The 18,298-nt window shown below is 37.1% G+C and overlaps 1 protein-coding gene across 5 annotated transcripts in view; it reads left to right on the plus strand.

Moving 5' to 3' along the window:
* LOC136711853 (myosin light chain kinase, smooth muscle) overlaps positions 1-18,298 on the plus strand; it is a 62,984-nt gene that overhangs the window by 39,159 nt on the left and 5,527 nt on the right. For all 5 annotated transcript variants that reach the window (XM_066688409.1, XM_066688412.1, XM_066688411.1 and 2 more), the window contains exons 16-27: positions 28-824; positions 3,607-3,723; positions 5,069-5,146; positions 10,450-10,500; positions 11,427-11,554; positions 11,892-12,045; positions 14,316-14,618; positions 15,878-15,910; positions 15,992-16,088; positions 16,180-16,383; positions 17,507-17,724; positions 17,886-18,009. In XM_066688409.1, coding sequence (XP_066544506.1) covers positions 28-824; positions 3,607-3,723; positions 5,069-5,146; positions 10,450-10,500; positions 11,427-11,554; positions 11,892-12,045; positions 14,316-14,618; positions 15,878-15,910; positions 15,992-16,088; positions 16,180-16,383; positions 17,507-17,724; positions 17,886-18,009 — 2,304 coding nt within the window. The remainder of the gene's footprint in view (positions 1-27; positions 825-3,606; positions 3,724-5,068; positions 5,147-10,449; positions 10,501-11,426; positions 11,555-11,891; positions 12,046-14,315; positions 14,619-15,877; positions 15,911-15,991; positions 16,089-16,179; positions 16,384-17,506; positions 17,725-17,885; positions 18,010-18,298) is intronic.

An 18,298-nucleotide genomic window follows, 5' to 3' on the forward strand; every position in this document is an offset into this window, starting at 1 on the left:
TATCTCTCCCCCTTTTGCTTGTTGCAGTGAGACTGTGGCTGAGCCTTTTGAAACGGAGGAAGTAGCTGAGGATGGGACTGTGAGACCTGTATGTGTTGGTGCAGTGGGAAGGAGCCCCCAACAGGCACAGGGCACAGAAGACGACGCAGATGTGCGAGGACTGCTGAAGAGGAGAGTGGAAACCAAGGAGCACTGCGAGGAGAAGATCAGGCAGCAAGAGGCTGAGCAGGTTGATTTTCGCACCGTCTTGGGAAGGAAAGTCACCACGAAGAGCCTTTCTGAGGAGGACTTAAAGGAGCTATCTGCCGAGCAAATGGACTTCAGGGCTAACCTCCAGCGACAGGTCAAACCCAAGACCTTGTCTGAAGAGGAGAGGAAAGTCCACAGCCCACAGCAAGTTGACTTCAGAGGGGTTTTGGGGAAAAAAGCGCCTCCGAAGGGGTCTGTTCCGGAGAAAAGTGATGCCAAAACATCAGCGCCAGACTTCAGGTCTGCACTTGCCACCAGAAAGATCCCAGCTGCCGAGAACAGCAACAGCAGCGCTGGTGCGGAGGTGCACAAACCAGCTGAAAATGAGAAGCAGAAGAACGATGTCAACTGCGAGCATGGGTGTCCGGCGGGAGACAGTGGGATTATCGAAAAGAAAACTAACAATATTGGGAAAGAGCCTGTGTTTACAAAGAAGTTATGTGACACTGAAGTGGTAGACGGGGAATGTTTGCGGTTACAGTGTCAGGTTGCTGCAGATCCATCGGCAAAGATTACCTGGAGTTTAAATGGGAAAGTCATCAAGCCATCGAAATTCATTGTCCTCTCCCAGGAAGGTAATGCACATTTTATAATAATTGGATTAATTTTACTCAAGATTCTCTATAACTACCTGTTATTTTGGTAATTAAAATAAATCAAAGTTCATTAAAACACTGATTTTATGGTAGTGGAAAGTATGTCAGTATTTAATAAAGACTTACTCTGGACTCAAATAATCAATTCTATTGTATATTTAGGTGCTTAATGAATAATATGTATATGCTTATATGCTTTAATTAAAGTCTAGGCTACATATTTATGAAAACCAAAGCTGGAGCCCAGCACCACCACAGTTTATTTACACCATCCCATTGTAATATCAGCTGAGCTTGTCCCTTTTTCAGTAGTTGAAGTGTTTAGTTATTGGAATAAATAACTTCAAGATGTAGAGAATAATGTATCCATATTGTTTAAATTGAGCCTCATTCAGTTTATTTGTCCTTTTTAAATAAGACGGTGTGTGTTGGATATTTGCAGCATGTTTAGTCCTTGTAAAAATAGACATTGCAGAAATAGAACAGGGATTTCCTGTGTCTGCCCAGTGTTAGTTGCCAATTATTTGTAGGGATCTGTATATTCCCCCTCCACTGTTTCAGACCCCAGCTATGCACTGTAATCGCTCATAGAAAGATCATCAGTATGGCTGTACTACTGGCTACTGCATCTTGCTATGGCTGCCCAATATACAGCTTCACATGTTACTTGGCTAAATAGACGGAGAGCATGGATGTACATTGTGCTTTGACTGTCTACTTTGCTTCGTGATTCCTTATTATACTTTTTAGATTTTTTTGGTAATTGAAATGTTTTGATTTATTTAACAGTCAGGTTTTCTTTTTTTGCCAACAGTAATTAAAACGCCAATATAGTTAATTCTCAGTCAATTGATTAGTCAATCGTATCTTAAATTTCCTGATTTACAATTTGAATAATTGCTCTTTCTTATGTTCACTAGGTTTGTGATGAATGTTTGTTTCTGTTTTTTCTGGGTCTTATGTGGCCACTAAAGACCCTCCATGAGAACCCCTTCCCACAGGGAGGAACCCAAAATTGCAAAGGCTGTCTTGCCACTAATGGCTTCATTGGCCTGTTTCTTCAGTGATTTAAATATTTCTGAATCCAGTAAAACTAAAATAGTTCTGATAACTTCATCTTCCATTCATATAATTTAATTAACCAAATGATGGATTTTTTGAGGAATAAGATGGTTTTCTTTTGTCCATTTTAGTTTTAATGTTCTGATTTTAACTTTAGAACGTGGTACATTATGTTGGCCCACAATAAAAATTGATCAATGCAGTTAGTCCACTCTTCCACCATGCTGCCCATCACATAAACCTGCAACCCCTGTCCAATCCATCATGGCCACAACAACCGCAACCTTTATACCAGCCAGCTCATCATTCCATGGGCTGCTGGCTCTCCCTAGCTCTCCTGTTGGAAATGCATATTGAGTAGCAGGACTCATCAGTCATCCCTGTTCTGTACCCCAGTCTTGATGGGTGAGGGTAGATGGGCTGTCAACATTTACATGCATGATCATTGGCTTGTGCGGGACCAATCAAATGCCATCAAATCTTTTGTACATACCGTCCCCTAAGCGCAATGCATACCTAAGCGGGCACACCTGTGTGGTCAAGACATCTGGTTTGTCTTCAAAAGTGTCCCTGTTAACCAGTCCCAGTCTTTCATCACTTGTGATCTGCTGGCATTTTCATGGTGTTCCAGAGCCATTTCATATTCTCCATAATGGACATCTTGTGGATAGACCGATGTGTAATACATTAGCGGTATGTTAACAAGTTAGATATGTTTTATTGGCAGAAAAAGTATAATAATGCCTTTTTAACCATGGGAGTACCTCCTATGCCCGCTATACAGTACAACCCATTACTGAAAATGGGAACGTTGACCTATAACATTTGGAAGTATAATGTGTGTGTGTGGGGGGGGGGTCTAAATTTACGTAAACCAGTAACCCATGAGTCAGCTTATTACAATAACATTGGAAAATGTGGTGATCCTGTGCCTTTATAAGTGTATTTTTCTTTTTACAGTTTGTCTGTGCACAATCCTAACAACGCTCAATCTTTCAGGGGCATTATGTGATGGAAATTTAATTAAAATGTTGCACATAATTCAATTCGGACTATGATCATTACATACAGAAAAATGGTAGCAGTGCACTCAATAGCCACTGAGAGCTGATAATCAACTCTTTATGTTTCTGTTTCCTATTCAGCCTTCAAACTACTGATTTAAATAAGCATCAGATCTCCCCATATAAAAGAGCAAAAGCTGTAGAAGTGGGCACTAAGTTTTATTCTGCATATTTTCAGCACTTAAAGGAAATGCTATGTAAAAAAGAACAGCTGAGTGATTGTCACAATGGTGTAAAGTGTCTTCAGTAAAGCAGTGCAATTGTACTGTGAATGTTTGGGGTTGTTTATCCGGTGACCAAGTGGGAGGTGGAGAGAGAGGCTTTAGATCATTCTGTTCACCAGCATCATTCAATACCATCAAAAAAGTGGTCTGTGCCATTGGTTGGGTTCTTCTTTTCACTATCATAATGACCCTGAACATGCATTGCCAGAGGAAACCTAAAATAAACAGCAGGTTAACCATCCAGGTATTGCCAGTCATCTGACTTGCATCCTACTGAAACCTTGCTGGGTGAGCTGGATATTAGGGTGAAAAATAAATACATGTACTGTATATAATTTCTTAATAGCCTTTGTGAGCATGTGATATAAAATTTGATGTGCACTGTACTTACAATGTCCACATTTGTATCAGGAGGCCTGTGTTCCCTCACTATCGACAAAGCTCTGCCAGAAGATGAAGGACAGTACAAGTGCGTGGCGGAAAACTCAGCGGGGAAAGCTGAGTGCAGTTGCAAGGTCCTTGTAGACGGTAAGTTCCTCTAACATCATATGTAAACCCCAGCTTCGTCCCCTGAGCCTAGCTTGATCTTGACTTCTTCCTGTCATTAAAACTGTATAATTAGCAGCTGTATTCTCCAAGACATTCCTTTTAATCCTCCCACATCCAGCTTTAAAAGAAACCACAAAGTTACTGTTACTGTTACTGTACACTTTCCCTGAGCTCAAAATAAGATGTACACTGCAGCACTTCCACATTTGATGCGTCTTCACTTCATACTCTTTCTGTACCTCAGGGACTTTAAACATCTTGTGGAGTCCCATTTGAACTTTGATTTCCATGAGATGAAATGAAAGTGAAAGATGCTCTCCCCCAATAGGATTTAATTCAATCTCCATGATTTCCAGTGTTTAATATAGTGTAGAATATTAAGAGTAATTGCATAATATTTTAAATGCATGTGTGTAAGAACCAATACTTGAATTGGCGTCGGAGGGAGGGTGTCTTATAGTGGACACTTTATGGTGACATTCGGTAAAACAAAGCTGTATTGTTTTATTTTGTTGTGGGAGGTGACTTGGGAAGGCGGAAGTCAATGTTCACACTAATGTCTCCTGCTGCTGTATTATGGACATAGAGCTGTGGAAAAAATGTATGGCAGCCATTCCATTCCATTCATATTTTTATTAGGAATTTGCGGGAGATGATGTCAGTAGTTTATAGAATAAAATAAAAATGTTCATTTTACCCAAACACATACCTATATATAGGAAAACCAGACAAACTGATAATTTTGCAGTGGTCTCTTAATTTTTTCCAGAGTTGTATTTAAGTCCTGTTAACCTCAATTATGGCAAAATTGTTCTTGGCTAATAAAAAGAAGGCCAGAGAGTCAGGATACATATCACTTTGATGTTCATACCCTGGTTGTACATTACTAAGGGAGCCAACCCAGTTTACAATTAAAAATATACAATAAATCAGTACATTCAGGCTGCAGCTGTCAATTTTACAATTATTTTAAGTATCGCTATCATTTATTGAAACAATCCCACTCAATCCATTTTAATGTAACTTATTTTTAAATTGTTTTGGCATTAAATTCAAAATGCTTTATTTTAATTTGTAAAAATGAATGGCCTCATTAAACAATTAACTGCACAATAGCATTTTTATTAGGACTAAGGGCAATAGACATTGAAGTCTGCAAAGCCTGTGCCCATTACTGCATGTGATAAGATCTTTGTAAATATTTGGCGTGCTTGTTATTTTAATTTTTTTGGATTACGTAGCAGATAAACAACAACATTGCATTGTTACACAATCTGTTGAGAACAAACGGTTAAATCTTCTGTGTCTGCCACATATTTTGCAGATCCTACAGCAACAAAGTCTTCTACACCGGCTGACAAGAAGACCAAAAAGACCAAAAGCATGCCCTCAACAACAGAAAGTGAGTTATACAAACATTGGCTTCCTTATATACCAAAAAAGGACCTGTGTGGGGCTTCTGCCATTTTCCCACTGCTGATGTTTGTTCTGTAGAAGTCTTTTATAGCAAGTGGAAAAAACATTTTAAAACAAGGTTATTTTGTTTCTTAATTCCGTGCTCTGCAAAAACCTCAACATAAGCAAGCTTAACATTACTTTTTTTCATGTGAGTCAGTGAAACGTGTTCCATTAGCTGCTTCTTAACATTACATTCAATTCAGTCTTATGTAGAAGACTGTACCTAACATTCAACATTTTTGTGACATTTTTTGGTTACTTTTCTGTCATAATTTGGAAACGTGCAAGGTTTATAGCCTGTTTTTATACTCCATCCTCTCCAAGTAGTGTTAGTGACTGTGCTGTTTGACAGAATTAAAAGTACAATAGCTTTTCTGTAAGTCCAGCTACTCTTTGATTTTACAGTTGGTTTATGAACTCGGAGCAAACCACTTCAGAGACGGTTCTGTTCGTTTTGCCCTCTACAGCCGCATTTCCATGTAAGGCATGTGTCTAGCTGTATTTAGCCCTTGTTATGACATGACATTCTCGCATGTTTTTTTTTTTTTCTTAGTTTTTAAGTGTATAAAGTTCTGCAGAAATGTTGCCAGCTCAGGATTCTGTTTTCTCAAGAGCTCATGTTGGTATGTGCCCGATTTTTAAAAAGGCTTTTAAATCTGATAGGACAGAAAAAGGCGCATGAGGCATTTAATAACAAGCAGCTTCAAAACTGGCATGAGATGGTAATGCACATTATCAGTTTCTTACTTTGAAGATGAGATTTAATTTCAAGAACCGAAATACAGCTGTTGTCCATAGATCTAGTCAAAATTATTCATAGGGTAGAAGAGTATTAAGATTGATTCCCCAAAAGATCAAAGAAAAAATGAATGAGGATGCTCTGGAAATTGAACATTCCCCATGTTAAAATGAAAGTCTTGTGATACAAGTAATATAATCCCTACTCGGTGCTCTTTGGTCAAGACCAGTCCAAATTGATTGCATCTTTAATATAGCAGTTTTATGTACCGGATGTATTTATTAGAATTATGTAACTACACAGCTGGCCTTGAAACTTGAGCTCTGAATTAAAACAATATTTTGGTTCCCTATTTTAGTCCAGCATTTGAAATTAAAGATGACATTGCAGTATGATATGAAAATATATTAATGTTTGCTTTCATTACATTAAGACAAGGGTGTGAATTTTGGTTGAAGATGATAATTAAAATCCTTCCATACTTGTTTACATAAAAGAATATCGCTGTATATGAATGACTGGATTACTGAGAAGTGTTTACATAATAAGAGTGTTTATTTGTAATGGGAAAACAATAAAGTTTGCCTGTAATGCACTAGTATAATTAATCTCTGCGTGGGAAGCAGCTGCATCACTTCAATACTGGTCTTATTGGTGTGGGAAGACGGGAAAGTAAATATTCCGGCAGCTTCTGTTTCCTTGTCAAGATGTCTTCTGGTACCAGACATAACATTAGAATAAGAATATCTGGTAACTTCTTAATGTATACCACAGTCACCTTTTTCATTATACTTAAAAAAAAAAAAAAAAAAAAAAAAAAAAAAACTGTTCTATACAATTCAAACTTTTCCATTTGAACACTTTCATTGTTGTTGTGGTTTTCTATTATTTGTAGTCGCCTTATCTGGGTACAGAAAGCAAAGCAGATAGTGTTATTTGGTTTAATCTTGGTAGTAAAATAAAATCCGAACCACAAAAAGTTTATTTTGAGTTTTTGCAGTTACTGTGGTACAACATTGTAACAACTTAGCATTCATTGGATATTGTATTAGATGTTTTTTCACTTCTTCCCCTTCCCTTGAATATGTAACATTACTTTTTGCAATCAGAATGTAGGTGCTTTAGGAGGCAGCTTTTCATTTTGCATTATTTTCCAGTATGTCTTCTCTGGTGTTTACTGTAGTCTTTCTAATAGTGTGAGGGGTCTGATAATAGCCATGGGAATGTGCAGCTCTTGAGCTTCCTTTTGCTCTGGTGCTCAAGTACTGCAAAAAAAATAAGCAGTCTTACATCTACTGTTGGAAAATGGTAACCCTTGTATGTATTTTGTTGCACTTAAGGGCAACAGTAAAACTATCAGCTTGTTGCTGTCTGAATATTTGTTCACATCTGGACCTGGGACCTTTGCAGAACATTGTTTTCCACTGCAGCCTATCCCTGCTGTTGCAGAGGTTTTGAATACGTCTGTGGGCATACATGTGGAATTCATGCATCTTTCTTTGAACTATATTATCTGTGTTTGTCAAGAAGTCTCTTATTTATTTGGTGGTTGTTTTTATCCAAAGTGACTTGCATGTATACCTACTTTATCTTCATCATAGAAATGTATATACACAATTATTTTCCTCCAGTGATGCAAGTTGATGAGCATTTTTCTGGATTTGTTTGTAGTTGCATGCTTGAGGATGGTTGCATGTCTCTGTATGCGTGGGTGAGAAGGTGGGTAGCATTACTTAGAAACAGAATGATGGTCTAGTCTGACAAATTGCACACCATGTACTGTATCATTGTATCCAAAGGGTTTTATTAGTATTCTGCAATTTAAAGAGGTTTCAACTGCATACCCGCAGTCCAGCATAATGGATTCTTTTTACACCAATCCAGACGGATGCAATGCCCTGAGGATAAAGGCTGTATATCTCTCAGTTGGGAATACGATCTGTAAGGATTTCATTTATTCTGCCTTAATACAAAGGTAATGTCTCGAAACAAACACTTTATTTTACACTACAATTTGTTTAAGTAATTTAGCTTGTGGAAGTAGTTGGCAGTGATCTTGATTTGATGCAACCATAGTGGTAGATTTTTAAGCTTCTGAATGTGGGCAGTGGTGCTGTCTTAGTGACAACACATCTCCTGCTGCCAGTGTGCCTGTGGGGGGAGACTGGCAGGAGCGTTCCTTCTCTATTTACAAGTCTGTTAAGGCCTCTCGCTTATGAATATGGAAAGGCTGAAAATTGTTTGGTGGTGATATTGATGCTCATTTGAATTTGAAGCCAGCAGAGGTGAAAGGCTTCAGTTGCCATTATAGTCCCTGTTTCATAAAGTTAGTTATTAAAAAGTTAAGCCTTCAGTGTCAATTTCTTCCTTGATCTTTATGGAGCACAGAAGTTCCCCTGAAATGAGTGTTCTCTGGTACAGAATGCCTAGATTCCATATATATATATATATATATATATATATATATATATATATATAATATAAATATAATATAATTTCCATAATGCATAGTGAATAAAGTATTTATTGTCATTGAAATGGTTTTGAAATGAAACCAGGAACCTCTTCTAAATACTGTCCTGAATAGATCTGTGTTTATAGGAGTGCGTCTTGAAATGAAAAGTATACCCCTGCTGGAACTACACAATCCATTTTTTTTACCTGTTCTTGTAGATCAAATTAAATGAAATGTGTTTAAATGGCCCATTTTAAATACATGATTAATATTAGATTTTGTTTCACCAGTATGTGAAAGTTATTGATAATATGAAGGTGTACCAATAGATATATTGTATCCCTGAGTGTTTAGGTGCTGGTTATTGCAATGCAGTAATATAATGTGCTGATTTCCTGAAAATGCAAATCTGAATATGTTCCTCATAACTTTTGGTGACTGAACTGAACAAGCAGATAATGTTATGACTTCAGACATCTCCTAATGCCCCTGTGGGATGCTTAATTTTTTTCCTTGTGCTCTTTCAGATTTGAGAACTTGGTGTACTGACAGCTAATGGGTCATGTCAAATCTGCCAAATAGATATTTTTCATGCATACATTTGTTTGCATTCATCTATATTATGTGCATCGCAGAAGAAGCAAGTCACATGGCTAAAAAAAGGTTTTGAAGTGGATGTTCACTGGTACTGATATGAATTTTTATTTTTGTTTTTAGCCAGTTCATACTTTGATATTATTCTGCATCTCCTTGGCAGATTTCATAGATTGTGCGTGTATGTAAAGGAGCACACTAAGATATAGTCCTCGGCAATGGAACAGGGTTTTGCATTACTACTTTTAATAGGCACTAGAAGTACAGAAAAGCTTCAGGGATAAAAAAAGGGGCACCAGCTAAAGTTTTAATTAGCTTACATTAAATGTCTTTCCTACGGTTTGGATTCACTCCTAGCATTAACCGTTTTACTAGCACATTGTTTCTTGACAGTGATCAAACATCAAATAAATATTGCAGAAAGCCATTTCCTGGGGAGTTTATTGCTATTTTTAGTATTACCAAAAAAGGGAAACTCCAAAGGACATAAGCTCTGAGGCAAGCCTTTTCCCATGGACATTGAGCAGAGAAGTTATTACAGTTCCTCCCTAAATCATGGGGAGATCTCAGGCAAATGTGAGTTTTTAGTTTAATTTCACCCGTGTATCTTAAATGAAACCCATTAAGATGCATTTGTGCTTACAGAGAAATGTAAATGGAGTTTCCATGCTGTAGCCTATATAGTACATCATTTCTGACAGGCACTGTTCCAGAGGGGAGGGAGGGGGGCAAAACCAATTATGTAATTGTTTTATCAAAGTGAGTTTACAAGATTTTTGTGAAAATGTATGATGCCAATTGAACGTTTTCTTAAGGGTGTTGTCCAGTGCCATTTAAGGAGTCTTTTACCACACTTCAAACATGATACTTGTCTTCTCTTAGTGATATTAAACATGGGCGTCTCTTCAGTAATCATTTATATTGTAATATTGAGACATTTATTTTAAATATGTACATTGTAAAGAACTGTAATGGTGTTCTGGTGATTTTTGTGATTTATTTTCTAACCATACGAACCATTTCCTTTGTGGCGGAGATATCTGACTTAATGCTGTCTTGCTCTTTTGATGTACAAACTCGTACAACTCACCCCTGATCTTTGCTAAGTTGATTTATTCATTTTGTGAATAAACGGATTTCTCTTACACACAAATTTACACTGCATGCACTTCATGCTGCCAAGTCAATCTGACCTCAAGCTGTTACAAAAGTGTTCACCAAAAAGATGAATTTTCACAGGAGTTGCACATGTTCCTGTCCTCATCAAAGTGTTTATCTTATGGAATACAGTTTATCACTTTAATTTTGTAGGAGTCAAATGACTGCAGAAATGTAAAATATGGATCAGACATTATTTTATTGAATTGTGAATTCCAAGAAGCTCTCTTTTCGGATTTGGAAACCAATTAGATCGCTTGGTTACCACATTTGTGTTAATGTTAGTTTTTTTCTTTTCCAGATGAAGCAACAATAAAGAAAAAGCCAGCACCAAAGACACCACCTAAACTAGGTAATATTTGATTTTGTTTCATGGAAAAAATGCAAGAAAGCAGAGGTGCAATATAGTCTCGCAATGCTGTTTTCCAGTCATTTACTGACCCATAATCTAAAACATTTTTGCACATTACAAACCCTACACTTTGGGTCACTGTCCACAGACCTAAAGGGCTGGTTTTACTGGCCCAGGTTAGCTCTAGTATTGGACTATCCAATGTTTTTTAAGGTAGAGTACTCCGAGACTAGTTCTAATCAATGTCTAATTCAGAAAGTCCCTGTATAGTGTCTGCTAGGAATGAAAGTAAGACTGATTGGAATGCTAAGATTGGACATGTACTTGTTATGTCTTAGGTGATAATTTTTACAATTACCCATAGCTTATTCATGTCAAAAATGATCTTTCCAATAAACTTTCCCATTGTAAGCTGCCTACTTTTGGAGGTAGCATTTGGAATTTTACTTATAACGGCAAAACCCTTATTCAGATACTGCCCAAAAGCTAGCATGCCTCCCAGGAATGGGAGTAATCCCCTTTGTGGATACTGACTTGGAATGTGAGCAGCTGTTGCTCCAAAGAGTGAGTGTTGTGATGTGGCAATGTTTCAGAACCAGTGTTTTGTTGGATCTCTCCATACAATATGGATAGAGGCATGTGGAAGGGGTATAATAGTGTGGTGTATTCTTTCCAGACAGTTTAAGGTCTAAAGGTCACCCTTTTTTAGAAAATATGGATAATCATCATCATAACGTCCCACATCTGTGTTTTTTTGCTGCTTCATTTCAGATTTAGTAGAGCTCTCGAGCTATGCTTATTCTCAGCTGAGGGATAATTTGAACGTATTAATGACTTTTGCTCGTTGTATGAATTCCTGTACACTCGCAACACCACAGTACAAAACATGTGTTCTTCAGATATAAAGACATTGTTTTGTGTTTCAGCCACTCCTCCTCAAATACTTCAGTTCCCTGAAGATATGAAGGTCCTCGCTGGAGAAGCTGTGAATATATTGTGTAAATTTGGGGGAACGCAACCTATCACCTGCACCTGGTTTAAATTCAGAAAACCAGTAAGCGATTATTTGTTAACTAACATGGTTTTCTCCAACTACACTGAACTTGGCTATGTTCCAAATTGAAATGTTTTTTTGTTGTTGTAATGTGTAGTAACATTAACCCTTACCCTCACCATTATCCAAACTTAAACATAACCTTCACCCTAGCCTTACAAATGATTTTTGGGGGTATTTTTTCTAAATATTATTTGAGGTTGACTCAAGGAGTTATCCATTATTGTCTTGCATATATCAATTCTTTATACATTGTAATGCATCATTTAAATACAGATAGGCAGGAGAACAGCTCATTTAAAAAGATTGTGATTTAATGTGTGTTTTTCATTTATAGATTCAAGAGAAAGGACCCATAAAAATAGAAAGTACTGAGACCACAAGCAAATTGACGATCGCTCCAAGCAGACACGAGCACTGTGGCTGCTATGCTCTGCAAGTGGAAAACAAATATGGCAACAGACAATGTGCCCTCAACCTTACCATTGTTGGTGAGTTGTCTTTTAAGTGACCATCTTTGGTGAATGGAAAGGGAAGGAAGAGAAATTCCACAATGATGACTTTTGTTTTTCCTAAAAATCTTTCCGTATATTTGACATAATGGTCGGTCATGGTAGTTTGGGTCATTAACAACAAAAAGGCTGTATTTTCAGACATACTTTAAAGGTGAGGCAACATTATATACAACTTAAATGATTTAGTTTTAATATTTACCCTAAGATGGGTTAAGAGTAAAATACCATTATGCCATTGTCATATTTTAACAACGGTAGGTGGTATGAACTACCATTTGCAATTAGAAGTGTCTTCATCAATGAAAGAAAAGTTTTACTGAAGATTACATAATTTTGCTGGCTGTTGTCATTTACTTTGGAGTATGCAAGTATATTTAAAGCATAGGGATTATTATTTTAATTGTAATCTAAAAAGTTATTTTAGTTCTTATGTTGAAGGATTGTGTTATAGAAGATAACTGGGAACATTTTGGATCCAAACAGGCCTAAGATGTAGGATTCTCTAATAGCCTTTTATGGTTTCATTTTCTTCCAGCGATTAATTTACAATGAGAGACTTTGCCACTGCTGTCAGTATGGATCATATCCAGCCAGGCTTAAGGAATATTAAGTGCCTACAAGAACTAAACAATGAGAGCAGTGGAATTATATTGTTCAAACCCAACAGCTATTTATGTGCCTCTGAAAGACCATAGTGCAAAGCTAATAACAGCACAGAGCCTTTACTGGAGTTTGTAAAATCTCAAAATATATCAAATTGATTTTAGAATTACCTTCTTATCAGTTTGATCATTCTGGTATAAAAACTCAAGATGTTCTTTGAGGGAATTTAATCTTTCTAAGATGTAGATTGTTTTGAAACGCATCCATAAGCTCTCCCACATTTAGCTCATGAACAAAACAAGGAAACTGACCTGAAAAAGGTTCTGTACTGAGGTTCAGAATAATTACAAACCTGAAGAAAATTGATACAGGTGCAATCCGCTGTTTCTGACTGTACGTGTGGCGGACTCCACAGCCACGAATTTCCTGTCGTACCAAAGCCAGGGAGCAGTACAGAAAGAACTGTACAGAACCTTAGACCAATCTGTGTTCACCTGAAAATATTAATCAGATTTGCAAAATCGCACCTTTCACTTAACGAGCTTACAATGCTTATAGAAGATCAGACTTAAAATTGTTTAATTAACATACTAAATTGTTCTGCTGTTACAAAGTTGAATCCGATTAATTTTGGACATGCTAAAATGTTACATAATGCTTAAATTCTTCCACTAGCATGTTTCTGTGTGCCCTGAAGTACACTGCATTGTATGATCATTTAAATATCACCAACCCCTATTTTTAAGCCTGCTCCATATGTTCTCCAGTCAGAAGAATTTTTATGGCTGAATATTTTTGATTTAGTGGGATACCTTGTCAGGGAATAGACAGGGAATAATCCGTATGGAATAAACTATTGAGGAGTCAAAGCAGGCACTAAGCATCTGCAAATTCTCCACTGACACCACTGTAAATAATACTACCACAATACTGTATTTTAAACAGATCTTTGCAGGTGACCTCAAGTCTACCTACTCAATTCCTGCACAAAAGGAAAATGATTCATCCTGGAAGAAAATAGCCTTTTAGTTAATCCACTTAAGTATGCTTCGTGTTTACAGACAGGGTAGAGGGATGTGTAGTAAATATACCACTTTGAATTCAAATGGAGTTAACTATGTCACAAGTTTTAAATGGTTAGAGGTCTGCTGTTTTTCCACATTTATAGCGCTTTACTGCGGTCTGTTATGCACAGGGTTATGCCTTGGGTTTGGGGTTTGGTATTTTTGCTGTTTTGTTCAATCAAGATCATGGTATTCTTCATTTGTTTCTCTGTGTAATCCATTTGTTTTCAGTAGGCAATCCTATACATCTAATTTGATGTACTTTTTACAAAATTGTATTACAAAAGATTATTTTATGATTTGTGGGTGGTGGAGGTAGTTTGACCGGATGGGCCACCTCATGCTAGAAGTCCCGTTTCTTATTTCAGCCTTTCAGGACTGCTTGTCTTGCATGAATTGGGTAATTAACCTTTTCAGAAGTGCTAGACATTTCAGAAAACATTACATTAGAAGTTCTGCTTAACTACATTCATGCACATGTATTGTAGAAACCATTTCCTTTCAGAATTCACCTTCCTGCTCTAGAGCCTAATATCGTGTGGAAAGCCTGTTCACTTTCTTATTCACTTTTCATTTCAGATAAGCCGGAGCCTCCAGCTGGGGTGCCGTGTGCGTCGGACATCCGCAGCTCCACTCTCACGCTGTCTTGGTACGGCCCTACTTATGATGGTGGAAGCGCGGTGCAGTCGTACACTCTGGAGATCTGGAATTCTGTGGACAAGCAGTGGAAGGACCTCACGACGTGCCGGAGCACATCTTACAATATCCAAGATCTCCTGCCCGACAGGGAGTACAAGTTCCGGCTAAGAGCAGCTAACATTTATGGAGTCAGCGAGCCAAGCCAGGAGTCTGAGTTGGTGAGAGTTGGTGAAAAACCAGAAGGTGAGCTCCGCCTAGTGGTGAAGGGGCTGTATTGTATTTTCAATCACCAGTCCGTGAATTTAAAGAACAGGATATTTGCAACTACATTGTGTTTTTCATACATCAAAATATATTTGATTCTGCATTTGAACATTTTGAGAGAAAATAAGTACCTGAATAACTGTAGGACTCTATGTAAGCTTTTAGCGATGAAGGGAAATCTTGTAGTGAGGAAATAGGTGAATGCATGTCACGTCCAAAACCAATGGACAATTAACAATTCATTTCTTAGTTCAATTTTAAAGCCTTTTGCCCAATTAGAAAGTCTGTAAGAATCATCTGTTGTTTAGGGTTGCTAACACCTGGCCATTTGTGCTAATAAGTTCTGTTATAAGAGCTGCTTGGCCAGACAAACTTGGCTGGGATGTTTGTTGCTACTACTGTTACACATGGCACTTAATATTTTTATTTATATCGCTCGTTGGGTGGCTTTACTCAACACAACTTTATTTCCATCAGTGGCGTGTGGTCAGGGTATGCAGCTCCATGATGACTCCATGACCCACCGGAAAAATAAAATGTGGCAGTAATACAATATTATTAAATGTCTTTCTATTTTGGTTTGATCTTTTTTTAAAGTTCAATACTTCTGCAGACTTTTGTTTATCATCATGGGCCACGTCTGCTGGGCTCAGAACAGTGTCCTGCTTGCTGGAGTGATATTGCCACCACCCTAGCATAATAAAGCTCAGGTCATGCTGCGCTGCGTGAGAATCTATCCGTGTGAACCGTATCCGTCTCGTTGGAGTGACGTCAGGAGCACACGCACACAATACAGCACCTTTAGCTTATTTGTAACTTCAACAAAACAATATGTATTGGTTTATTTATTGTATTTATTTGTTTACAAATATGTTCAAGTCACTATTTATATTTGGGTACTTAATAATTAAAAAAAAAAAACACACACATGCTAATTTTGTAATCAAAGCAAACAGCTGCTCTGATATGTGGCAGGTAAAGAGACAACTTGTTTGCTATGGTCTGCAGTTGGTATTGACTCTCCTTGTGACTATCAGTGTGAAATACTTAAATAAAATGTCAGTTTCTCACCAAATGAACTGCCTGAAAGTCCACCCCAAGCCACCAATTCCCACGTGGGCATATTTTCATCATGGTGTTTGTGGAAAGGTCAGGGGCTTCATTAGCAATATGCATGCACCTGTGCATATATAGACATAATTACACACTTTTTTGTTTGATCTCATTTTTTCTTTTAGAAATTAAAGAAGAAGCAGAAGCATCCGATGATGGTAAGCGCTATATATTGGTAGTTTAAATTAACAAAAAGTACAGACTATAGATTTATTTATTGTTTATTGTATTTAACCTAGACGCTGACAAAGACTCGGAGCCCGAGTATAGAGATGTTGCTATTAAAAAGGATCACAAAGTCCAGGAATTTTATGACGTGGAGGAAAGACTTGGGACGTAAGTAGCCCATTACTGGATTTACTTGTTTGTTTATTTTTCAACCATTTGAACATAGGAACGGAAATGTAAGTGTTTTGTTGTTTTTCAGGGGAAAGTTTGGACAAGTGTTCAAACTTACTGAGAAGAAAACTGGAAAAACCTGGGCAGGAAAATTTATTAAAGCGTATTCAGCTAAAGATAAAGAAAATGTGAGACAAGAAATTAGTATCATGAATTGCCTACACCATCCTAAACTTGTCCAGTGTGTGGATGCCTTTGAAGGGAAATCGGACATTGTCATGGTCCTGGAAATGTGAGTATGTAACGTTACATATTCATGGTGTCCTTGCCTGTAGGATGCAGTTGGCATCTGCCAAGAAGTATACCTGAATGAGATTCATGAAGATGTTCAAATCCACACACTGTGGATATAAAGCTATTTTATTAACAAGGCTTAATTGAATTATGGTTTACAGAATTTTAAGAAACGTTTGTCAAAGCAAAAAATAAGTATAATGCATTTTGATAGGCCAATACAATTGCCTGCCATAATATGACATTAAGAGTTCTGAATACATAAATAAATAAATTGTAAATAACCCATAATTATTTTATTTTAAATTTTATTTACTGGTAAAACCTAAGGAGAAATGTTGGTTGAATTAAACCAAAATATTTACTGGAAGAAATGTTGACTTGAATGGTTCCATGACTGCATAAAACATTATCAGTTGCTTTTTTATAACTGGAAAATGTGCACCCAGATTTCCATTACAGCCATTTGATTTGAACTGAACAGCATGTACTCGACTGCACCATATATAGAAGACGGAGTACAGATAAAAATAGAAAAAATAATTTCCTTCAACAGTTTCCTCTCTGGCATACCATATGGAAAAAGAGTAGATTTGAATCTTTATACAGTTTTGTTGGCATTGTTGCTGAAACAATAATGCCATCAGAAGCTGAAGGGAAAGCATTTTTAAGCAGTATCTTGTCTGTGAGGCTTTTATCTGTTTTTTTTTTAATAAGTTTTATGGTGCTCCCTAACTAATAAATAAATAAAAGCATTTCTGAGTTTTGGAAGTGAGAAGTGGAAAAATGATATTGGCCAAATATTCAACTGATTTTAAAAAAATAACTGTTTTCCCTTATCCTTCTCTGTGCTCTGTCAAAGTCTAATCCAACAAATACTTAAACTTTCACATCCCTGAAATCCCTAACACATATAATATTTCTGAGGGGGCTTGTAGTATTACATATAGGTTTCCTTCCTTTTATAGGTTGGAGGATACACTATAAGCACTTCAAATATAATTTAGCCTATTTCATATTATGTGTTTCTGAATATGTACACAATTAACAACCTCTTTGACTTATTGTGCCAGCATTAAGTAGGAATGGCTAATTCATATTTTTGTCTATCTCCTTTACAGGATTTCTGGGGGTGAACTCTTTGAAAGGATTATTGATGAAGACTTTGAGTTAACGGAAAGGGAGGTCATCAGATACATGCTGCAAATAGTTGATGGCGTTCAGTTCATCCATCGGCAAGGGATTGTGCATTTGGACCTGAAACCAGAGAACATCATGTGTCTTAATAAGACCGGAAACAAAATCAAACTGATTGACTTTGGACTTGCTAGGCGATTAGGTAATACTTCTCATTAGATAGTAAATCAGCTACTGCAGTTGTAAACTAGTGTGGTAAGGCAAACTGCTGATACAGATTTAGTTTTGCTTTCTGTCTGACTCAAAAGGCATAATTTGAGATTTTTGTTGCATAATTTTATTGAACTTGTTTTTCCTACCCAGAAAGCTCATCTTCACTCAAGGTTCTGTTTGGAACGCCTGAATTTGTGGCCCCAGAAGTTATAAACTATGAGGCGATTGGGCATGCAACTGATATGTGGAGCATAGGAGTCATTTGTTACATCTTGTAAGTGAAAAACACCCTAATCCTGAAGTGCTCTTAGTCTTACCGACAGGAGATGCATTAAACAAAAAAAACTTGCATCCGCTCTCTTCCTGTAGCCCAGCGCAAACCTTGACTCTGTTATGAGGTAACAGAAGGTATGTTTCAAAACTAATATGTTGATTTGTGTATACATAAAAAGTTAAAAGCTCTAAAGAGAAGTAACAGTTCATCCAACAAAACCATCTGGAAGAAACAGACTTTCAAAATAAATAAGCTAAAACAAGTTTTTAATTGACCCTGGGAAAAATAG

Source organism: Amia ocellicauda, chromosome 16 (genome assembly GCF_036373705.1).
Source record: "Amia ocellicauda isolate fAmiCal2 chromosome 16, fAmiCal2.hap1, whole genome shotgun sequence".
NCBI classification, from domain to species: domain Eukaryota; kingdom Metazoa; phylum Chordata; class Actinopteri; order Amiiformes; family Amiidae; genus Amia; species Amia ocellicauda.